The sequence below is a fragment of the Echinops telfairi genome, unplaced genomic scaffold (assembly GCF_000313985.2).
Source record: "Echinops telfairi isolate 266 unplaced genomic scaffold, ASM31398v2 ScPeMD7_7469;HRSCAF=8507_1, whole genome shotgun sequence".
NCBI classification, from domain to species: domain Eukaryota; kingdom Metazoa; phylum Chordata; class Mammalia; order Afrosoricida; family Tenrecidae; genus Echinops; species Echinops telfairi.
In genome coordinates this window covers 109,460,912-109,486,578 of record NW_022111373.1, presented here as the reverse complement: position 1 = coordinate 109,486,578, position 25,667 = coordinate 109,460,912, and the positions used below count along the sequence as shown (strand labels likewise).

Below are 25,667 nucleotides of genomic sequence, written 5' to 3'. Positions count from 1 at the left end.
TTTAAACAGAAAGAAAATCCTGTAAATAGATCAAGGTCTGGTTTTGTTGGCAAGGAGTGGGAAGCCAGCGGAGGGGCCTGAGGGCTCGGCCCCCATGCCAGCTATGGGGACAACTGCCTCTCCCCCCAGAAGAATTTACTTGAGAGGACGGCACTGAAGCTTCAGCTAGGGGAGAGGAGCATGTCTGATCAGAGCAAATGGGAGCACTTAGGAGGAAGAAGAGAGAGTGGAGCACATCCTGACCCACCAAGCCTGGAGGCGACATCCCTGCTCTGAACAGCCAATGGACAGAGTGGACAATATGGCTGATCCCACCATGAGACATGCCGTCCCTTGATGGCCCCAGCCCCTAAGGGAGACAACACTGGAGACTCAGTGTCGGGACTGGCCCAGACTGACCCTGAGACACTGAGGCAAACCACTAAAAGCGTGCGGCAGAGCAACCATGGGAGCAGAGCAGAGAGCCCCTCCCCCCCTCCCCCCAGGGAGTATAAAGGACAGACTCTGAGGCCAGAGCATGGTACCCCATCGGTCCTGACTGAAGGCGAGACTTTTTCTCACGTACTTTGGACATAACATCAGGAGAGATCAGTCCTGGTAAAGTAAAGGAGTAGGGAAAAAGTGGAAAACTCTGGACAAGAAGGGTGGAGACCATGGCTCCTACAATGAGCTAAACCGGTGGGGGAGTAAAATAATTTACATGGGTACACTGCCCTAATGACCACTCAAAGTATTTAAAAAACTGTTATCATAACAACACTGCTCTTCAGATGAACACTAAAAAAGAGTAATGAATGTGCTTTCTGATTCCCTCATTGGGTAGCTGCCCAGTCACCCACCATAGAAAGACCTTTGACTATAAATGCCATTTAACATTCGGTTTGCTGAACTCAGCAAATAATAACAATATCCTATTGAATATCTTCGTAACATCCTGCTTATCCATGGATTAATTAATGGATATTTGGGCTATTTCTATTTTTGATTATTGTAAATAATGATACTAAGAACATCCAGATTCAAAGATTGCGTGCATAGGCTGTGCTTACTTCTCCTGGGGACACAATTAAGGCGTGGGGTTACGGAGTCACGAGTCACTCCGTTTGAATGTCTGACATCTGCAAACTGCTTCCAACGTGGCTGCCCCATTTGCATTTACATCAGGTGGATGTGTGGGCTTTACTTCCTCTACATTGTCATACATTCATTATCATTCACTTTTATGTCGCGCTACTTAGTGTGAAGTGTTATTTCATTGTGATCTTGATTTACATTTTCCTAACAACTAATAACACATCATAATAAATGGAGAAAAAGTTGAAGGTATGAAAGATTGCATTTTACGTGCATCCACAATGAGCACTCTGGAAGCAGCACTCAAGAAATCAAAGGACCTATTACATCGGACAAATGGGTTGCACAAGACCTCCTAAAAGTGTTAAAGATGTCATTTTGAAAACTAAGATGCACTATTTTCAGTCACCTCATATGTATGAGACGTGTGAACAATAAATAAGGAAGATTGGATAAAAATTGATGCTTTTGAAGACATGGCATTGGCAGGGGATATTGAAAATAATACAGCATGGCAGAAGAACAAACCAATCTGTCTTGGAAGAAGTACAGCCAGAATGGCTGTTCTTTAGAAGCGAATGCAGTGAGACTTCATCTCACATATTTTGGACATGTTATCAGGAAGGACCAATCCCTAGGAAAAGATGTCCTAGCAATCTAGGGGCTAAGAGGGACAGAAGACCCTCTATGAAATGGATTTGCACACGGGTTACATCAATGGGCTCAAACATGTCAAACCGTGTGAGGACGACCCAGGCTGTGCAGTGTCTGATTATGTTCAGAGGGTTGCTGTGATGCAGAAACACCTCAATGCCACCTGAAAGCAACACAACAGTGACTAATAGTGCTGAGCATATTTTTACGTGCTTACTGGCCATTGGTATATCCTTTATCCATTTATTAGTTGGGTTATCTTATTGTTTTGAAAATTTCTGTATACAATTTGAATATAAAATTTTTATCAGATATACATTGCAAATATTTTTCTCCCACTATGTGAACTGTCTTTTTACAATCAGGAGGGTGTTCTTTGAGGCACAAATGTTTTAAATGCCTATAAAACCTATAAATTAATTCTTTTTCTTTTATCATCTATGCTTTTGACGTCATTTATAAGATTTGCCTCACTCAAAGCCATGGAGATTTGCTCTGTTATCTCCTTAGAGTTTATAGTTTTAGATTTTCCATTTGAGCTATGAACCTTTTAGAGTTAATATTTGGTAAGATGCGAGGAAGTGGTCCAATTTTCTTTTTTGCATGTGAATAACAATTTTTCTAGCATTATTTGTTGAACAGATTATTCTTTCCTTGATGGTCTTAGTACCATTTGAAATGGAATGTTCAAAGAAGGAGTATAGTTTTGAATTCTCAATTCTACCCTATGAATCCAAAGGTCTACCCTGGTGCCAGTAGCACTCTGTCTTATTTATTATAGCCAGGAAGTCTTTTTAAATCAAAAAGTGTGACTTTGTTATTATTGGTTATTATTTTTCAAAATGGTCTAGACTATTCTGAATACTTTTTATATCCAAGTTCCACGCTGTGTCTTGGAGAGATGTAAATTTTAAAGAAGAGACAGCCATTCAGGAGGCTGCTTTTGGTGGGTGGAAATGTGTTGGGGAGAGCAGGGTTTCTGAAGGCAGTAGATTAGTAAAGAGATTCCAGTAAGCCACTCGAAACTTTTCATCCCTGTTGAGAGGAGAAGAGGACAGACTGTCCCGAGCCAGCGGATTTTGCTCATTTCTGAGAAACCTTGGGACAACAGTTCTGCTTGGCACAGGGCCACACGGTTCTTCTGCCAAAGTATACACAGCATGTGGTCCTGCCATCTGTAACACTAGAGTCTAGACCAGCTGAACCAGAGGTAAGATTACAGTATTGCCTCTCACCAATTAGAACATTAGAAGACATGATTGTCAGTGGAAGACCTGAATTATTTTTCCAGGGAAAGAAAAGAAGAAAAGTATATCTCTACAATGAGAAAAAGAAGTTGAAGTTGAAGAACTCTCATTAGAATCAGTCCTAATTGAGATTTGTTGTACAGACTTTCAGGTCAGTTTGTATTAATTCAGTATACAGAGGAGGAAACTGAGACGCAGGGGTGTTAAATTATTTGGCTGTGGTTGGCCTAGGACCAGCTCTTAAAAAAATTTTTTTCATCCAGATTAATAGTTGTTTCATTTTACTGGCATTCCTGAATTTGGTCCAGTAGCTTCTGGTTTGTATTCTAAATCAAGTAAAACTGCTTACAATTTCTGCTGTTTGCCTTTGACACTTCAAGGTTTCATATTATGCAAATCCAGAAGCATTAGGAAATACTTCAGTTTTATAAAAGCCCAGTATGAAGCAATACCCAATCTGACTTCTGGCTGAAAAATTAAGGGAGATTCCTTTAGGACAGCTAGAGGAGGGCACAGAGGCTGTTGTTTCTGAGTTTTCTTAAGTCTCAATCAGGGATCATTTCTGCTTCAATGATTTAAGACATGCACCTAGTATAATTAATTTATAATCCCTTGCCAAACCCCAATACCCTCATGAACACATAGTCCTGAAATAAGAAGCTCTGAGCACTGTTCAGAGAGAAGGAGGAGGGTTGAGTGTTATTTCTGAGGCTTCCTCCAGTATGTTCACCTCTGTATTATAAATGTTATTTCTGAGTCAGTACACACATAGAAAGAACCTGAACTTTAATGACTGGTGTGAATTCTTTTTCATTTACTCTTTGGTGGACTCAAACAGGTATGTAAGCTTTCTGAAAGAAGCTCAGTACCCTGACTGGACAGTGGAACACATAGGATTAGGTGGCAGCTCAGGTTTCACCTCCTGCCTTTTAAACGATTGACCTACTCATGCCTCACACGATTCCTGCAAGAAGCTGTGGACACTGGAGTCATGCCAACTTGCCTCTCCCACACACATTAGAAAAAATGCTGGCCGTCCTCTCTTTTCTTTCTGCCTTTGTCTCCTATGGTCAACCCGGGCTCGCCTCTCCCCGTCAGACTGGGATTGCTTCTTTAAGGTTTTTCCTTTCTACACTCTCATAGGTCAACTTCTGAGAAAATCGCCTGCTACATTTGCTCCCGTCACTTACGGGTTTTATTCACCCAGCTAAGACCATCACTCGGATCCACTCCGGAGCTATCAGAATGAACATTCTTGTCATTATTGGGAATTCTAAAATTCCAATGTGAGCAATATCCAAGATAGAGATGTGATGAGAAGAAAAAGATCATGTGTTTAAAGGGCTCATAACTTTGTGTAGCACAAGATAAACATGCAAATGCTGATTTTCGGATTTACCAGGAGTAAGATCACAAGCCACTTGTGCCAGGTAGATCAGAGACAGGGCTTACGACTTTAATAGGAGCAGAGTGAGAAAGGTAGACAAATGATGTGTAGACAAATGGCTTCCTTGTTTGCTGCTTCTAACCCATTCGTTCTTAGGAGCCTGGCTGTCTCAAAAATGACTAACAGTTACATACCCGGCACCCATCAGCTGCACACTTGGGATGGGTTGGTACTGCCGCGGGCATATGGCCTTTGTCCGCCCACAGTCCTTTTCATCCGAATTGTCTCCACAGTCGTTTTCTCCATTGCATTCTAACTTGCTGGCAATGCAGCGGCCTGGTCAAGAAAGACGAACAATAGCAACATCAATGAGCACTTCACAAAGGATTTATACATTCAAAATACAGCTGATTTAAATTTCCAGGTAAAATTTAAGGAGCATTTTGCTTATTTCTGATAGATATTTAGGGACATGTAGAAATGAAGTCTTCTGACTGACATTTTCCTTTCTTTAAAAAAAAAAAAAGATAACAAGACTCCCCACAGGATTATTTAGTCACGATTGTGCTGATGGGAGTCCTAGTGGCATCGTGGGTTACACACTGGGCTGCTTAGCACTGGATTAGCAGTTCAAAGCCACCTGTTGCTCTCTGTGAGAAAGATGACGCTTTCTACTCCCTTGAAGATTTGCCGCCTCAAAGACCCAGAAGGGCAGTTCTCCTCTGTCCCACAGGGTGGCTATGAATCAGAATTAAGTTGGTGGCAGTGAGCTTTGGAGAATGGTCTGATTGTCTCAAAAAAGAAAATTAATTCTAGAATCTCAGGCTCTTTACTGTCAACCTGCTGGAGAGATCCAGATCATGGTGTGCTGAGAAAATTAACAGTAGGTTCAGAATTTGTTTTGATCTAGGATGGTGGCTTCAAGGTTCTTATTTAAAAGACTGCAATTTTATGTGTGCCAGGATCTGCTGTTAGACCCAATGACATGAATAAATCTCAAAACTGACCAGAAGGAGTCAGACCCTTAAAGACCATGCTATGATTCTTATGTATGAATTTCAGAAACAAGGAGAGGATTGACTGAAAAGGGAAATGAAAAGAACTTTCTGAATAGAAACCTTCTATATCTTGATTGGGGGTTGTTTATACAGGTCAAAAATAAAAGTGGACTCTTATTTTGCCATAGACTTATCGTATTTAACTATATAATTCCTTTAATATACACAAATAGTTAATGTTTTACTGTATAACCAGTACATATTACTATGATATATACTTTCTTTTAATATGAGTAGTCAAAAATTCCTAGAAAAATATAATAGAAAAAATAGAAAAAGGAAAAATATAATAGATTTTTCCATGAACTCTTTGAAGTCCTGTTGTTCACATAATTAGTAATTATTTTGCTATAGATATATCCAGTAAATATTATTACTGTATATAATTATTTTTTGGATGAGATAAGCATCTACACACTACAATAGTAGGTAGCAAATTGAGTGAGAAAATTAAAAAGTGGTTCAAATTGCATGTACTCAGAGAGTTCCATTTCCTTCTTATATTGGTTGACTCCAATGAGATTCCCGAAACGAATATAGAACTATATATTATAGAAACTGAAATGCATTAGGTGCAATAAGAGATTTGCCTTTTCCTGCTTTTCACTCTCTTGCTAGCAATCAGGGGTTCTGCATCTATACCATTGCATACAATCTCACAAAATAGTGATTAAATGTTTTGTGCAAGACTGTCCAGGTGAGGTGTGACAAGCATCTCAGTACCGTTATGCATGACTATTTTGACTAACTAAAATGCTGGGGGGAATTGAATATTCTGCTGAATTAAATTTTGTGATTAATAGAATGCTCTCCTTAATTTAAGCTCTTTTAGCTAATACTCTTTACTAAGACAGTAGAATGAAATGAACATAATTAAGTCTTCCTTTGATGATTCAAAATCTTGCATTACTTTGGAATCCTTATTATAAAGGATCCTAATTATGAGCAACATTTTCATACAAGACTGAAAATATAAATGGACTTGAATTTCTGTCAACCCCAAGGTATAACTTGAGAGATGCTCAATTTTCAAATAGTACATCTCTGTAGTTTTGTTTGTTTGTTTGAAGTTAAATTAGCATGAATAATTTAGTTTGAAATAGAAAAAAACTTTTTCTAAAAGAAAAAGAATGCATGAGGGTGTACAAAAGTTCATAGGAAAAAAAGCCATTAACATTTTTTGATTGTGAATTAGGTAAAGTTTACAGAGCATCAAAACCAAACCAAACTCAATGCTAATTCAGAGCGACCCCTGGGTGTTTCCGAGACAAGAGTTGTTTGTGGGAGCAGAAAGCCCAGTCTCTCCTGAGGCCCTGCTGATGGTTGCAAATTGCTCACCATTCGGACCACCGCTCAACACATGACCACTACACCACCAGGGCTCAACGCTTTTTAATTCCATTTTTCCACAAACATTTTGAAGTCCCCTAATATGTTACATTTTTTTCCTTTTCTTTCTTCTTTTACATTTTTCAGACTTTCGACCTGGCACGTGAACATTGTTGTAAAGGCTAAGTTTTGAGAAGTTTAAAATAAGCTTGAATGAATCAACATCACATTTTCTCAGAGAGGAAGAGCTACAACAAGTTCCCTGGTGTTTGCACAGAAGAGTTCTGTCAACAGGGTACTAGACATGTTGCCGTCATGGGTCTTTGATATGGTGCAGGCACATGGATCCTACGTACAGCAGAATAAAACACTGCCCACTCCTGCACTGCCATCACAAGTGTTCTATTTGGGCCCAGTGTTAGCGCCCCTGTGTCTACACATCTCAACGAAGGTCTGTTCTTCTGCTGCCCTCAACTTTACCAAGCACGAGGTCCCTGTCCAGGCGCTCATCCCTCCTGCCAACGTATCAAAGGAAACTGGGATTCTGTTCTGAGAAACGTTCTAGCCGTACTTCAATGACGGATTGGTTTGTTCTTCTGGCTGTCCATGGTACTTTCTGTATTCTTCACTAGCACCATAATTCAGATGCATTAACTCTTATATGGTTTCCTTATTCCTTGTCCAGCTTTTATATGCATATGAGGTGATTGAAAATACCATGGCTTGTTTCAAGTGAACATTCATCCCCATATTGACAGCTTTACTCTTTAACACTAAAAGTGCACTGCACAGCAGGTTAGCCCACTACAATTCCTTTGATGTCTTGACTGCGTGAGGGTTGGTTGTGGATTCAAGGAAAAGGAAATCCTTGGCAACTTCAATCTCTTCTGCATTTAACAGGATGTCATCTAATGGTCAAGTGGAGACGAGTTTTGTTTGCTTTACATTGAGGTATAATCCTTTTGGAAGACAGTAGTCTTTTGTCTTCATCAGTAAGTGCTTGAAGTCTCATTCGCTATCATTAAACAGTGTTGTGTATCTTCATATCGAAAGCTGTTAATGAGCCTTCCACTTATCCTAATGCTTTGTACATCTCAGATTATTTGCTCAGTATATAGATTGAATCCTATGATGTAAGGATACAACCCTGATAATATCTTTCCTGATTTAACAATATTCAATTTCCCCATGTTGTGTTTGGATAAATGCCTCTTGGCCTATGTTGAAGTTCTGTACGGGTATGGCTGTGTTCTGGGTGTCCCAGTCCATGCAATGTTATCCATAGTTTGTTATGTCCTCCACAGTCAAAAGTCTCTGCATCATGAATAAAACACCAGTAAACATCTTTCTGGTATTCTTTGCCATCAATTAGCCAAAGTTCATCTAACATCAGCTATGATATTCTTTGTTCCATGTCAGTTTTTGAATCCAGCTCGAATTTCTGGAAACTCCAAAAGGACAAAAAAAAAATCTGCCTTTGAAGAAGTACAGCCAGAGTGCACCTCAGAGGCAAAGATGGCGAGACTTTGTCTCAGCTACTTTGGGTATGTCAGGAGAGACGGGTCCCTAAAGGAGGGCATTGTGCTTGGTGAAGTAAGGGGGCAGTGAGAAGGAGGAAGTTCCTTACTAAGAGGAATTGACACAGGGGCTGCAACAATGGGCTCGAGCGCAGGAACAAGTGTGGGGACGGTGCAAGACCAGGCAGTGTTTCACTCTGTTGTGCATACGCGTCGCTATGGGTCAGAACCCAACTGCGTGGCACCTAATTACAACAACGCTGCAAACTTTCAAACATGATATTCAGCAACATTTACTTGCATGTGGTATTAATGATATTTTTGATAATGCTTGCATTCTATGGGGTCAATATTTTTTTAGAATGGGCAGCTGTGGACCGATCCCACTCAATTGGAAAGGTAGCTGTCTTTCAAATTTCTTGCCATAGACTATTTAATGCTATGTAAGTTTATGGAAATATTTCAATTCACATCCTGTCAATATTTGCCAATGCCTTCAGTGCAGTTTGAACTTCTTCCTTTAAAACCATCAGAGGTTCTTGATAATATACAACCTCCTGAAATTGTTAAATGTTGATCAATTCTATTCAGTACAATGACTGTTATTTCTTTACATCTTCTTTTGATGCATTGTTCCTTATTTTGTCCCCCGAATCCTTTTAATATTTCCAGTTGAGGCTTGGTTTTTTTTCATTTAGTTCTGACAGGCTGCGGAATGCTGAACATGATCTCCTATTTTTGGGGTGTGTGGTAGTTAGATTTTATGTCCACTTGAATTTGTATGAAACAGGAGGAGTAGAGTCCAGTCTATCAATTAGGTCATAGCCCGATGGTGCCTCTTTGGACTTGTGGCCTGTCCTGTAAGAAAGAAAGTAAGAAGGTCTCTTCTCTTTTCCCCTTCGCACACTGCTTGCTGGGACTTTGTGTCTACCTCCAGGTGTGGCCCCTGAGAGCTGTTGATGCCCTGATATGTTTCCACTGAACTTGGATCCATGGATCTTCGCTCTCAGGCCTGTGATTTTCCTGTATCCCACTTCACCTTTCTGCACCGTCAGCTTGCAACTAAGTGAGTCTGAAGAGGCCTCTGGCTAGCATCAGACCCTTTGGCTTACGTTGAATTGGGCTGTTATTGCCTTTTTGACATAAGATGACTTCTTTATAGAAAGCTCTTTCTTATACATTTATGAGTGTCACTGGTTTTGTTCCTCTAGACCACTCAAGCTAACATAGTTTTCTAATTCCAGGTCTTTACATATTAATAGATGTTGTTCAAATCCACAGAATGTCCATTGGGGGTTATTAGGAAGGATTTTTAAGAAAATTGAAAATTGCATTGATGAGGAAAAGGTCAAGAAAATTTCGCCAAGGATTTTTTTTTTCCATCATGACAATTAAATACTCATTTTTGAGGGTATTAATGGTTGTCCTACTCTTTGATACTTCATTTTATTTTAGCTTCAAGAAAATTTTAAGGGAAAAACTTTTGTGTTGTTCAAAGATCGTCAAAGCGATAGCTTTGATGAGGTAGAATTTGGGGGGGTGGGGTAGAGGGTTATAGAAAAAGGAATACATCCTTCAGAAGTGTATAGACCATGCTGGAGGATGTGTTAGGAAACAGTTTCACATTTGGTATGGTAAACGTTTTTCTTATTTTATAGGAATACTTATTGATGTATCTGTCTATCTATCTTTTCTTATACTTATCATACATTAGTGGGGTTTAGTGGAATAATTTTGACACCAGGATTTCTGTCTGGCATTCTGAAAAGAACAGCAAAGCTGGGCTAAGGAGAAAAAGAGGAAAGGGAAATTGTTTGTTAATTTTGAACTAATTTACCTTTTAGGGTATTTCATAACACAAAGACATGGACTGGATTTCACTAATCTGAATTTAATTTTGTTTTAAGTTCAAAGTGATTATTCAGATGAGAAGTCAGCATGCTATAGTTCATGAGTCTAAAATGATCTGCTGCCTGTGCTTATAAATAAAATGTAATTTGAACATAGTAGTTCTGGTGGTGTAGTGGATTATGCATTGGGGTACCAACCACAAGTTCAGCATTTCAAACTCAACACCTGCTCCATGGAAGAAAGGTAGAGCTTTCTGCTCCTGTAAAGATGTTCAACAGTGGAAACCCACAGGGACCGTTCTACTCTGCCCTGTAGGGATGATATGCGCCAGAATTAACTCTCTGGCAGTAGGTTTTGGTGCTTATTGGTAATATAGCATAATAAACTAGATTGAAAATCGGTTTAATCTGTCTCTTCTTTTCATGTGATTATTTTCATTATAGACATTTATGCTTATCAAGAGCTGATTCTTAAAAACATAAAAACTACCCTGTGCTCTTTTTACTCCTCTTCCTCTTTCTTTTTGCTTTAACACATTAGGAACCTGACCACCAATGCTTGATGGATGCGTGAATCAGGTAAGTGGTCAAGGTAAGTGTAACTCAAGAGCTGTAATTTCACACAAAAATAGCTTGCACTTGGTAGCATTGCTCTTCTTCCCACCTTCATTCTGTAAAATTTGGTGGGACTTTCACTGGTAGTCAGTTGGTATAACTTTTATATAGCTGTTTTTAGTTCACATTGTACATTTTACAAAAATGCATTACCACTGTCACAGCGGAATTTATTCTTGCAGTCAATCTCTTCGATTTTGCAGAGCTTGGATGGAATGCATGGCTGAAAGCTCACCAGGGGTTCAGTACAAGGCTGTCCCCCAAATTGACTGGGGCGCAAGATAGATCTAGACTTAAACTGAAAAGAAAGAGAAATATGGGTAATTTGGAGATAAGGTCATCACCAGAAATATATTTACGCGAACCGAGCTTCTTTGGTGTATATCGAGTTTATTTTACACAGCAGAATATACACCAATTCTGGAATTTCTAAACTTACAATTCGGTAGCATTGATGACATTCTTTAAGTTTTGCAACCATTATCATCCTCCTTCCCCAAGTTATCCCTTTCCCAACAACATAAATAACTATCCCAGTAAAGGTCTCCTGTCTAATTGTTTGACCTACTGCTGTGAATCTGAACACGTAGCTAGCTTTTTAAAGGAGTCCAATGGTTAAGACTGAGTACACTCTTCACTAGTTAAGCTAAACTATTCATTGATTTTACTAAGATTTCAGGGGATATTTTTGGTTTAAAGTTTAAAGATCATTTGGTGCTGGGGAGGTGGGGGTCGGCTGATCTAACTGCTATGGCTCCCCCAAAATATCAATTGCATGAAAATTTGAGGGTTGATTTATATTTTTGCCCTTTTGACTAAAATGGAGGCTCTTAGTCCTAGTGTTGGTGTGACAAACTTTACAAGTAGTTCTTTCAGTACAATGACTGTGTACCCTAAGGAAAGTCTTTACCTACCCCAGCTTCAATTTCCCAGGCAGTAAAATTAAGAAGTGGGACAAATGATTTCTACAGATTCTCTAACTCTGAAAGTTCATGATTCTAAAGTAAATTAAAATCAAATGCACAAATATTTGCCAAGCACAGTAAATTCTTCAAGATATATCCAAAGCCCTTCAGTATACCAAAGATTATGTGGAATGGTACATGTGAAAGAATATCTGAGATCCTTTTTCCTAAAAATGTAACCATAGAAACCAAGCTTGATGAATTCTCCATATTAGCATTTTTTTTTTAATGGAAAATAGTGAAATGAAGACTGAGGGGAGGATGAAACTCTCTAGGATTTATGAGTAATGACTTTGAAGTCAGCAAATCCATGATCAAAATGCAGCTCCTCCATTCATTAGTGGTGTTGCACATAGCAATTTGGCAAAACTGTTTGACTTGTTATGAGATATAACTTCCTAACTTCTAAAATGAGTAGAAAAATACAATTGGGAAAAATATTAAGTAAGGTGATATATAAAGGTCTATTAGAGGAGTAGTAATGGATAGTCACCAACTAACAAGCAGGAGACCAGGGCTTGATTCCTGGCTAATGGGCTAATTCCACAAGTACAGCCACCGCCTGCCTGCCAGTGGAGTCTTGCAAGTTGCTATGATATTAAATAGATTTCAGTAGAGCGTCAATACTAAGACAGAGGAGGAAGAAAGGACTGGAAATCTACTTCTTAAAATCAGCCCTAGGTAAACCTTGTGCTTGATTGCAACCTCACATGGAGAGGAAGCAGGAAGGAGCAGGGTTTCAATCTGTTGGCATGGGGTCCTCCTGAGTTAGGGACCAACAACGATGACAAACCTGTATGGGGCCTTGCATGCTTCATCTCATAGAGAAAGTGCTCCAAATATGAATTTCTCTTTCTTACTTAATGTGTGAATATTCAGCATGGGACCTGCCTGAGGTCCTCAAGGTCCACACCCTTACAGGAATGAGCTTGAGGTGAGTACATATTGCAGGTAGAAAGGCAAACAAGTTGGAGCACTTTCTCACGGGAAAAGAGAAATTAGAGGAAAACAAGAAGTCCAGACTTTTAATTCACTTCCCTAATATCTGTCTGATTTTAAGTTTTGGGCTAAAATGTTTGTTTGTTATTCCGGATTTTGCTCTCTGAATTTCCAGAGCCAGGCAAATATAAGTGTAAAGGCAGAATTTCCATTTAGAGTTCACATGCTGGTAAAACATATCAAACAAAACATCCTTGTCACAAATAAAAGTTTCCTTCACTGGATGGAGGGACAGTTTATTTCCACAAATTAATAAAAAATCAATATTTCTGTCCCTGCTGAGCCTATCATGGAGCCAGATCTTTTTATTTAGTTGTTGGATATGCTTATAAGTTACCTACCTGACTTTCAACACAAGGGTCACAATCTGACCATGGACCATAATCTCCCAGCAGGCAATTGATGGGGCACGTTTGCCAGTTGCATTCTCGGATCTCTTGCTTGGTGCAAACCTGGTCACAAAAATTATCCAAATAGTACTGGTTGACTACTATTTGTCTGAAAGAGGGAGGGAAAAAAGACTGCTCAGAACAAGTGTGTGACTATGGCTCTAGTCCAATAGGAAAGTCCCGTTGAATATTTGTTATCATGAATCAAAGGTTTTCACAGAAAATCAGGCAGACTGGCATGGGAGATGCTCTTTCTCTTTGATGGAATTCAGGACTGATGACATCATTTGGGAGGCCATGTACAGGATGACAGTGCAATGCCGTTGTTAAAAATTAGTCATTTCAAGACAGCAACCACAGAGCATTAAACAGCAATAATAGAGCATTAAACATTAGAGGTCAAGTCAAGCAGGAAACTCTTCTAAAGGATTGCAAAAGCCACACATTCATTAAGCCCATCCTGATCGAACTCCTGGGAGAGGCCGAAGAGAAAGGCAAGAAGGAAGAATGGAAATAAATTTAGTGTGGATTGTTTAAAAAAAATAACAACACAATGTGATTGATATAAAACTCTGGGGCCACCTTCAAAGAGAAAATGACAGGAGGGCTACATCTTGAAAAGTTAGAGTGTATTCTCTGGGTGAAAAAGGGAAGAGTATCCACATGCAAAGACCAGAGGTGGATGACAGCATGTCATGTCAGGGAAGAGCGTGAAGGCCAGACCTGTCAGATGCATGATTGCCAAGGACAGGATAGTTTGGACTGTGTTTTGGTAGACAGTGGAGAGCATTGTGGGGAACAGAAGGATTTCTCTTAAGTTGTCTCCCCAAAAAATGTTCCAAACTTAGCTGCTTAAGAGTGACTGTACAATAGGTGATCAGCGAGAGTAGGTCAGAGGTTATTCTCCTTAACATCGGCCATCTGTAGTGGCTAGACTATTAGTCTGACTCACCCTGAATAAGACCCACTCCCTTCTGATAAGGATAATGGTGGTCTATTCACTTGCAAGAGATACCAGAGAGGGCAAACCCGGCCCAAGGGTGACCAAGGTTAGATAGCCATTATCAGCTGTCTAGATCAAGCAGACACCACTGTCTATTCCACAACCAATGTGGGCACACCCCTAGGTGATTCCCCTCCTATTGATTGTATTGCTTATGTTAATACCCCTATGTTAATACCCCTCCTGGTGACTCAGGTTATTGTCCACCATCAGGGAACTTGCATGCCTCCCAGAATAGTAATTGTCTGTTTTATTATGTGAGACGTTAGAGTGATCAAACTTGTTCTAGAATGAATTGTATTGCCCCTTTCTGTGATGTATGACTCTATGATGCGTGGTTAGCAATAAATAATGAGGCTCCCTGGTTCTCGAGAGGGTGGCTGGCCGAGGGTGGCTGGAGAAGGTGACTAAGGAGGACGAAGCAGCGGCTTCTTCTCTGATGGCTAAGCCCCCTCCACGAGGACCATCAAGCCGGGCGGAGGTGAGATATGCTACCATGAATTGCGTCTGACTCCATTACTTGACTCCATCCTTTAACTCTCATGCTCTCTACGACTTTACTATAATCTCTACTTATTATCGCTGTACAATTGCGCCTACCGAACCTGTGATGTTTTGTGGGGTTCCCTCTTACCCTTAACCCCACAGAGCATTGGTGGTTAAGTGCTAGAATTCCCGACTCCCAATAGTGAATGGGTTTCAGCAGAACTTCCAGACCAAGATGAACTATACAGAAATGCCAGGTGTCTCACTCCCCAACATTAGTTAATGCAAAGCCTATAGATCACAGCTGAAAATTGTTGGGTCCCCACCCCTCGTGGTGCGGAACAGAGCAATTGTTTTCTGTTGTAGGAGGTCACCAAAGACAACAGCTATAACAAGAGCACTACTGAAGATTTCTTACATAGGCAGATAATACAAACAAATATGTTTCCATATGCTTAGCGAAAGGTTTAATAGGGAAGTCACTGACGATTTTAATGAGACTCACATATGTGAAAATAACTTTCTAAAAGAAGTATGCAAAATGTGCTATAATATTAAAAACACATCCAATGCGTGTCTTTCATTTAAAAAAATCATTTTATTGGGGCTTATACAACTCTTATCACAATCCATACATATATCCATTGTATGTCAAGCACATCTGTACATTTGTTGCCCTCATCTTATGTCATGTGAGCATCTCTAGGGCATAGAAGAAATGGTGGGAAATGAGTAGACTGAATTAGTAATAAGGCTAAATTATTAACTGTTGTTGAATAAACACAGTTTGTTTGCCTTCTTGTACATGCCAACAATCAAGCTAACAGCTAATGGTGCTGCTCAATTGAGGTCCTGTGTTTTACTCAGGAGAAATTCTCTATAATTAGCTCACTAAGTGTGTGCAAGCAGAACTCTGCTGACTGAGAGAAACACTGAGTAGTCACTCTAAATATGTTAGTCAACTGTCAGTCTTACCCAGATTCATAATTACATTTCTTTGAAATCCATCATTGTTATACAGAAGACAAATTTGACTATTTTATCAAAAGATTTCAACTTCCATCCACAGTGAGATACATTTTACCCATTCTCCCAGTGGCACTTCTGGTACTCCTAGCTCCATTCCTGAGGTCTCCCAACCCACAAAGGAAAGTTTCATAGCTTGCACCTACCTCTGTCTACTCTGGGTTCCAAAATTGCAGGTCTTTGAGCAGCTGGACCACTGAGTCCATGGATAATGGTCACAAAAACAGGCTTGGCTCCCACTGGTCACAACACTCAGCAGAATGAAGTGCAAGAGGGGATGTCTGGCCATAGCTTGAGAGTCTCCAGGTCCTGAAATGGAAAGATAGGATATACATAACAAAAATTTTAGCAACAGAAATGTCCAAGTCATATGCAGTCACAGATTATGATGTGGTCTTAGAAACCATCTGCTTCATCTAGTTTGCCTATAAATCAACACAACATAGTGTCCTATTTCTGAAGGCTTCAAGCATGGAAGATTTTCATCATCAGTTCAATTGGGGCACGTGCTACCCTCTTGGTTTTCATTTTAATGAATAGTCTCCTTACCATGGGCTCATTCTATAGATAGACAGGCTCCAAGAAAATGTTTCCTTCCAAAAATGTACTGATGCATCTTATACAAAGAGCCCTGATGGCACAATGGAATTGCACCCCTCTCCTAACAAAAAGTTTGGCATTTCAAACTCACCCACTGGATTAAGGGGAGAAAATACTACTCCCATAAAGATTACAGCCTATAAAACGCAAGAGGGGTAGTTATCCTCTGTCACATGGGATTACTATAGATCAAAAATTAATAAAACCTAACAACAACAATATATGAAATTACACTCCTTAAAAAGACTGCCTTTTATTTGGGGAAAACATTCTCAAATACATTTCAATTTTTCATACTTCTGAAATCAGGAGAAGGAGTTTAGGCTTCATTTACTTTTCTGGCACCTAGAAACCAAGCCTGCTTGGACAGCTGAAGAGAAATAGCACAACCCACAACCTAGCATTCCATGCAAAGTCCTAGAAGTTAGGGCAAGAAGGATCTTTGAAACTTCTTGGTCAGACTTCCTGGTTTTATGGATGTTGAAACTGAGGTTTAATGAAGTAAAATCATGCAGAGGCAGTGTCACCATTAGGAGCCCAAGAGTCCTCCTTCTGAGTTGAGATGCCTGCCTGCAGTGAGTTTTTGACAATACTGGATAGGCTGTTTGGAACTTCACCACCCAGATCATGAGAAGGCTTTTCCAACCATGAGTAGATGCTAGAGAATCCTTTGACCAGTGATCTCCTGCTGCATGCTGTACTGATCATTCATGATTCTTGAATTATTGATGGGAAATTGAAAAACAATCTCTCCCTCCATTATTATCATTTTAATCTCTATATCTCACCAGAGGAAGGCAACATTGTATGAGGAACCTTCACAAATTTCATGGGAAATGCACATTATAAAAAACTATGCATGGATTAAAAAGATATTTTGCAACAAAACAATTTTGTATCAATTTGTTATGACATGTTTGAACAAGATCAATCTGAGGTAATAAGAAGGATAAGATATCAGTTTTAATAGAGCCCCCATGAGAACAGCATGAATCCTGCTAAAATAAAAGCAAGAACAAATATCATATTTATGATAACAAGTGTGTGGAATAATGCTGAAATTATGGACGCTTTCTAAAAAGTGTATGGTAACCATGGCCCAAAGAAAGCAATAGTTTATGAGAAGGGAGGAGATTATGATGAAAATAGCCCAGCAGCAGCAACCCAGCTCTCGTTTCTGAAGAAATAATTATTCTTGTTTGTGTCCTAGTTGAAGAGGACCCACAAGGAAGGGCAAAAACAATAGCTATAAATATAAATATCTCAATATGTCAAATTTACACAAGTCTGATTGAAAAATTAAAGTTAAGATGAAATCACAGTGACCCATTTCAATCCTCACAATAGTTACTATGTTGGATTCCATTGTTGTACTCATTGGGTCAATTCAACTCATTAGCGATTTCCTTATTTTTGCTGATTCTCTTCCCAAACTAATTATAAGAGTATTTGTACGTATATGAGGGGACTTCAAAAGTTTGTGAGAAATGGAATTAAAGTGTAAAATAAAAAGTACAAACTTCATGTTTCAACGTAAACTCCATCAAAGTCAGTACAATATTTATAGACCACGATGCCAGCCCTAAAGAACTAAGACTAATTGAATCCTTAATCATACTAATTCAGTCTTTTTACACGATTGGCTAAAGAAAATGGAATCCTTTCAAGATTTTTAAAAATTATAAAACAAAAAAAGGAATTCAGAAGCAGCTAAATGATTTTTGTAAGGTTGGTGCTTAATGATTTCCTATAAAAACCCTTAAAAATAAATGGCCCTTACTTGATGAAAAGATCATTGTCCTAGTAGATGACTCTGTGGGGAAGTTTATTCTAAGTGTTGGTTAACTTTCTAAAATACTCTCTTAAACAGATGTTATCATTCTTCGACCCTTCAGAAAGTCAACAAACAAAATGCTTTGACTATCCAAAAACCCTTTCACCCTGACAGGTTCAATTGGCTCTGACTGGACTACTTCCACTTCCTGGTAGCTAAGGCCTTGGTTGTGCTTTTTGTCCTCAGGATTAGACTGATAAAGCTATGTTTCATTTTTATTTTACAATTCTTCATAGAAATTTATGATGCAATTTATTTAAAGTTTCCATTGAAAAGCTCTGCTCTTATCAGGAGCTGATCAGGAGCAACAGTTTAAGCAGCCATAGAGCAGAAAGTTTGTTCCACTAAAGAGCCATCACAGCCAGTAAGATGATAAATGTAACATAAACGCCTTTGTTAGAATTAAATCAGAAGGTTCATATAAAGTTCTTAAGCTAATCCCTGGCAAGTCTTCATTCAGAATGTATTCATTTTCAAAAGTTATAATAATTAAGACGTTTACAAATTTAATAGTATCTGTTGGTCATGTAGCTTTCCAAATTAGCAAACTACAGAAAGGATCATAGGAAGGTCATATATATGTTTTGGATTTATTAAGGGTATACATACCCAAATAATATAGAAATATGGTTTTCATTATTTTGATCTTGAAAATAAATATGTGACTACCCTGTTTAAAATTGCAATTTCCACCAGCATTTCTTATTCCCCTTCACTGTTTTTTCTCTCTCTTAACATATGCCATATTAATAGACTAAATTTTGCTTAATTAATTCAAATAAATTTATTCTCTCTTCTTCTTTCCTCATTAGAATGTTAACACCATAATGGTTGATTTTTTGGGGTCATTTTATTAATTTCAGCATTTTGAGAGCAAAAGCAAGCATAGGATACAGTCAATTAATACTTGATGAATTTTATCTTGGACACATTTTAAAAATGACCTTTAAAGAAAATTGAATCCTATAATTTAGGACCATAATTACAATCAGTTCTACAATTTAAATGAAGTGTCTAAATTTACATTTTTAAAATACGTGGACTCCAAAATTGGACTCCAACTGTTAATTGTTCTTTTATCAAAAAGTGATTGTTGACAGCTAATTGTTTTACACTTAGCACATTGCAGTGGTTTATTGAATCTCATACTAGGTTTCTTGAGAGTCAGGTTTGTTTTAAAGTACTTCTAATTAATTAAGTCAGCCATCTTTTTTATTTGATAGAATTTACTGTGTCCTAGTGGCACAGCGGGTAAAACACTGGGCTACTATCCACAAGGTCAGCATTTGAACATACCAGCCACTCGGAAGGAGAACGTGTCTTTCCTGTGCTGCACCTGCAACCTCAGACACTGGAGGGCGTGGTTAACTCTGTCTTACAGGGTCCCTGTGGCCCAGGGCTGACTTGATGTAGTGAGTTGAGTGAGACTGTGTTCTAAGAAATACAGTTATGTACAAAGAAGACTATTAAACCAGCTTAGAATATCCCCCATAAGGAAACTCAGGCTAGTATTAAAATGAAACAGAACCCAAATAACTACTTATTTTATAAACTTAATCAGAACAGAAAGGAATGAAAAAGAACACTATAAGACGTAGATTCTTCCACCTATTCCAAGAAACTCCCCTGAGTACCATTTCTTTCTCTTTTTTGAATGTGAGAAAGATATTTTAATTGGAGAGTTATACGGGTCTAACTTAATTATTAAAATCAGATGTTAAGCACTATATCTCAACACTTTTCTTACGAAGCTATCTGCTTAACATAAGCCATTTCTAACTACAACATCGAGTTGAAATAGGCAGCGTAAGATGAGAAAAACTGTTATTCTGTAAAGAACTACGAACACTTCAAAATGCACATGAAATTAAAATATAGTGAAAATTCCCTCACATTTTTGAATCCTGTCATACTTGTAACTTTTCCCCCCAAAACCATTTTATTGGGAGCTAATACATATAGCATATTATTCCATAGTCAATCACATCAAGTGTATTGTGCAACTGCTCCCACATCAGTTTCAAAACATCCTCTTCCTTCTTGAACTCCTTGACATCAGCACCCTTTTACACCCCACCCCGCCCTCCTCTGTAACTCCCAGAGACCCTCATTCTATTTGATGTCTCTATAGGTTCCATCATGCTGGGTTTTTATATACTGAAAAACTGAGAAAACACATGAAAAAATCCAAGAGGGCCACACCCAATGACAAAACACATTTGAGATAAACCCCAATATGAAAAAACAAACAAAAATACAGAAAATGTTGCCAACCAGATAAGGCACAGTCAGTGTGCATCAGAGGGGGATCAACTGACAAGATTTTAACCCTTCAGGAAGGTTTATCATTTTGAACTTCTGAGGTCATCTCTCCGATGCTCTGTTTCATAACCAGTTTCTTCCCATCACTCTATTATGGATCAAGAAAGATCACCAGAGGCTTATTTCCTATGTAGATCCCACAGATGTATCTTGGGATCCCATTGTCATCTGCCTTCTGCAAACCAGTATCTCACAGTTTAGATTCTGATACTATTTCCTCCTTTGACTTTGGATTATATGATTTATAATCTTTTGGTCAATGATGTTGATGTGCTTCTTCCATGTGGACTTAGTTGACATCTCACTTAGATGACTGCTCATTTAGAAACAAGCCTTTAAGACCCCAGATGCTATTTTATCTCATAGCTGGGAGCCATCTAATTTCTTCACCACACTTTGCTATAGCACCCATATTTTTGGTGTTCCCTTCCTGAGGGTGAGTACCTAGTAGGATCACGATGTAAGAACTAATTGTTCTTAAATTGGTGTTAATATTTCATGTGAGCCCAAAACCTTTTCTTGGATCTCTTTTTTTAAATCTACCTTTGGCTCCCTTTAGAGACCAATTTGATGATTTATTGTAAAGAGTATTATTAATCATCTCCTTTGGGCATAAAGATCTTCCTTTAAAATTGTCTTTGATTAACTTCTAGTACTAATTTTTGATATCACAATACTGGAATTACTCACTTGCCCAGAATCAATCTTTTCATGTTTGGATGCTATTTACACAATCAATAGGAGTTGGTTCTTAGGGAACATTTGCTATAATATTCATTGACAATGTCAGTCACAAGTTTGCCTGAATAATGTATATCAATATAGCACATAGGCATTAATGTAGTAAATCAATGATTGTCCCCCTACCGATTGTTCAATAATCTTGGTATGGCTGCCTTCTGCTTTCTCAAACACCATGAACTTTCAATCTCAAGTGCTCAGGAGACAAGTGTGTTTGAAGTAGAGTCCACTTCACCTAGTGGAGTCTCTCTTTTTATGACTCCAATGGGATGAAAATGCTTCGATACATCAGAGTAGCCAATAGATATGCATGCATATTATTTAAATATATACATGAACAGGAGCATACTCTTCACTTTTCCTTTTTTCACCTTGTAATATAACCTGAAGATCTTTCCACATCTGTGTATGCATATCTACTTCATTCTTTTTAGTTGCTGCATAATTTAAACCACATGTATATATTACAGTTGATTTAGGCATAGCCTAATTGTGAGCATTTAGGACACAAACTCAGGTCAATAAAGAGTTTTAAACAGCATCTTTTAGAAAACTCTCATAGCACTCTATAGGGTTCCTGTGGTGCGTGTATTCAGAAGTAGATCATCAGAGGTTTCTTCCAAGACCTCTGTGGGTGAACTCAGACCTTCAAATGTTTGGTTCTCAGTTGAGCTGAATGAAGACTTACTGCTCACTCAAGGACTCAATATCACATTTAAAAAACTCTCAAACTAAATGTGTTGGCCATTGAGTGGAGTCCACGTCAGAACCACCCTATAGGATGGAATAGAACAACCCTGTACAGTTTCCAAAGCCGGAAGCTGTACAGAAGCTGACTGCCACATTCCCCCCACTGATTGGCTGGGGTCCCCGCTGCCGGCCTCTGAGCTGTCGGACTGTGCGTTCACTACTGCCCCATCAGTGTCTCTGGGAGAGAATTTAGGCAGTGATAAGCCCGAAGTGTGAGCCCTCTACATCGGACTCAGTCTCCAAATAAGGATATTGTCTCATTCCCTTTAGGACCATTCGGAGCAGAGATTCTTAGACCATCCCCCCTTTTTTTGCAATTTGGATTTTTAAAAATTGGGGCTGCTTTACATGCTGATAACACAGACAACAAGGAGCCCTAAGTGGAGCTGCTTTTATACTTCTTAGATTTTTGTGCAGGAAGAAACAGAAACTTCTAGAATGTTTCTCTTAATTATTGGGAAAACACTTTCTTGAATTTAGCAAGTAAATAATTGGGAGCAGTTACATTATAAGCAATTAAACACTATCAAATATAAGCAGACACCATTTACCAGAAGCTCATACATGACAGGTGGATTCACACTGTTTATCATTAAAATCTGCAAGAGCAGGCCCCTTAGAAACTATTGTGATCTCTTCTATGACTTTGAGTGTCCTCAGGCTATTTGGAAGACGCTGTAAATTAAGATGGCGTGTCGAAATTTGTTATTTGATAAGATGCTACTCATTAGTAGTGTCTCTTTTCATAATATTTCAGTGTTACGAGAAACAATTGTTTTATTATCCTTTTCTCTTAAAGATAATTCACTATTTTTTTACCATGACCCCAAATGTAAAATGAAATGGTTCCTAATTTATTTTCAACATTTCTTAAATGTTTTGGAGTTGTCTAAAATGACATACAAACATTTTCATGTAAACATGAAATGACATAATGTTTGTTGAATAAAGATCTGTTTCTGATCATCAGGAAAAATTCTCCAGTTTCAGTACCAAGGTAGAACAGCAGGAATTCTGAGCTTTTCTTATAATTAGAATGTTTTTTTGAACTCTCTAATACTTGATGAACTCACTGAGCCACTGAAGATAGCTTTGCTGGCACTTAGGGAATTCTAGTTAAAAATGTTTTTCTTATTCTTATCAGTCACCTCCCAGAGCATTACCCATACACGAATGTGTTACTCCCAAGGCACTTAGCTCAGCACAGTTTCTTATCCTCTTTCCGAAAGTGCTCGAGTTTACCACTGACTGCAGGCTCTTCTTTTCTGTTTTCTTTAGAAAGGCTCAAATCTCTAATTTCTTATGTTTTTTGACTGCTGCGCATTCCCGGAGGCTGAAAAAATCACGTTTACTGTTGGCAGGGTAGGCTGAACGTTCCAGGGGCATGACTGACCCTTTGGTTAAAGATTTATTTGTTTTACTTTTAAACTGTAGTTAAACTCATGGAAAAAGTTGATCTCAACTAAGTTCTCCAAAAGGACATTTTTTAAAAATAAATATGAGCCTTTGGGTCTTTTGAGATTTAAGCAAAAAGGATTGTGATAAGAGTTGTAGCCCAATAAAATGATCTTTTAAAAAAGGAAGTAAAAGAAAGGGCTCCAGTTTCAGGATAAAGCTCATGTATGGAAAAGGAATACTTGTTGAAAGCATGGTCTATATGTTAAAATATTAACAATGAAAATGAAACATTATATCACTCACCTTTAATCAGAGATCGTGGTTTCCATACAGTCGAAAATGGCTGAGGATATAACAGGAATTCACCGTAAAAAGGGTTTTGGGTTAAGCCAGACAAGCATTCTCTCCCTTCGCTAAAGGAAACAGGTAATGGTTTCTATTTCAGAGAGCAAACCGCAGGCGAGGGTGACCCTACACACTCAATAGAAACTTTGGACTTTACAGAGTTCCTCTCAATCAGTAACTCTAAAGCTCTAATCATGAGATATTACACAAGGTCCTGAATTTACCATGGTTTTCCTTTCAAGCTGACTGGGAAAAGATATCGCTGAGTCCATGGAAAACTTTTCCTAAGAGATTCCTTAAGAATGAAACAACACCCCTCCCCCACCTTTCAGGAATATGTTGATTTCCTAAAAATATGTAGAGATTGTGATTTATTTTGAGTATGAAATATCTATTGAATAAGATTTAGAAAATATATAGAAATTAAAATACATTAAAATAAATAAAGCATAAAATAAGGTTACATTTTAAAAGAAAAAAATGCATGTCTTACAACCAGAGAAAGCCACTCTTAAAAAAAAAGGTTTTTTGGTATTTCAACCACATGTCATACAATTCAATAATTCAATTATGTCACAAAAAGTTGTAAAATAATTACCATAGTTAATTTTAGAACATTTTCTTCTTCCTTATACTCATTGTTATTTATGTAATGTGTTTTGTCATGTGGCAAAACTATTCACAACAAAACATTCTTCAGTTCAACAACTTCTCCATGTATAATTCAGTGCCACTAATTACACTCTTCATCTGGTACAACCATCATTGATAACCTTTTCCAGATTATTCCACCGCTCTTAAACTGCATGCCCCCTGAGCAAAAACTCTTCCTCCGTCACCCATGACAACCATTGGATAAAGCCACTCTTAATAATTACTTCCAGGCATACAATGTGTAGATGGTATTTTGTTGGGGGATTTTATTTTTGCATCTATAAATACACACACACAAACACATATGTATGTATAAAATTTAAAGTGGCATTTAGAAATGATTTAAAGGAATGGAGTTGATCACACTCTTCACTTTATAGAATCATATCATCACTGCTCTGTTAAAATCTTTTGCTTTATTTTGTTTAATTGTTTTCCCCACCATTTTATTTCACTTCTATTCCCATAGGACCCTTTGCCTTCCAGTAGATTCTGATAGTAAGTGTAGATTAATGTATATAACTAGTTTTCACTTCCATATGCCTATTTATAGATGTGTCTATTATTTAAAAATAACAAGTATCATTTTCCATGCATATTTGTAATTTCCAGAAATGGCATTTTGCTCTGCATTTAATTTGATTTCTTACTGTTTTCACCCAACCTTCCTTTTCTGAGCCTGATTCATCCGTAAATCTATGGTGGCAGAGGTTTTCAGTACTGACCTCTTTTTACTTACCTATTCCCTTAGAATTCTGGACCTACTTTGCTGCCTCCAAATCACTGTACCTATAAAGAAAGTGTATTTTTTTTCTTGTGATCATGAGAGAGAATTTCTCGGCGGCATTTACCCAAAAGTGAAATCACTGGGTTTTTAAAGCAGAACGTTGTTTCCCTAAAGACTGCCAGGTTGCTCTTTCAAAAGACTACGTACATATGTTTACACTCTTACCAGCAGGGATTTCATTTCTCCACATTTGCACCAGGATGTGTTATTAGTCAACCGCTGATATTTATTTTGGGCCCGTGGTTTCTCACGATTGCTTAAGTAGCACTTCTCTGATTATGCTTGAAATGAATAATTGGCATTCTCTGATTACTAGTCTATTGTGTTTATTTTATTTTGTTGTCAGAGTCAGGTGTAACCTATGCATTTTAGATATCACTACCATGTAGATTTGGGATATCACATATTTTTTCTAATCTTGAGTCTATACTAGCTATGTAGTCTTCAACAAGTCACTTTGTCTTACTGAAACTGTCTTTCAAAGCAGTGGAACGTTTTTCTACACCAAATTATATAATTAAAGCTTGCTATATTTTCCTGTAGAAAACATGTATTCCCCGAACAACTTAAAAGTTTTACTGTGCAATTGGAAATGATCATTTTTTCAGATCTACAGAAGATGTGAACCACAGTTCGG

The 25,667-nt window shown here is 38.2% G+C and overlaps 1 protein-coding gene across 1 annotated transcript in view; it reads right to left on the bottom strand.

The window, feature by feature from the left end:
* Positions 1-23,687, bottom strand: part of C6 (complement C6) — a 128,765-nt gene extending 105,078 nt beyond the window's left edge. Inside the window, exons 1-5 of the mRNA XM_004716938.2 lie at positions 23,548-23,687; positions 15,746-15,908; positions 13,037-13,193; positions 10,885-11,029; positions 4,557-4,698 (exon numbers count right to left, since the gene is read on the bottom strand). Of these exons, the coding sequence (XP_004716995.1) occupies positions 4,557-4,698; positions 10,885-11,029; positions 13,037-13,193; positions 15,746-15,888 (587 nt within the window). The 5' untranslated portion in view covers positions 15,889-15,908; positions 23,548-23,687. The remainder of the gene's footprint in view (positions 1-4,556; positions 4,699-10,884; positions 11,030-13,036; positions 13,194-15,745; positions 15,909-23,547) is intronic.
* Positions 23,688-25,667: the final 1,980 nt, after the last annotated feature.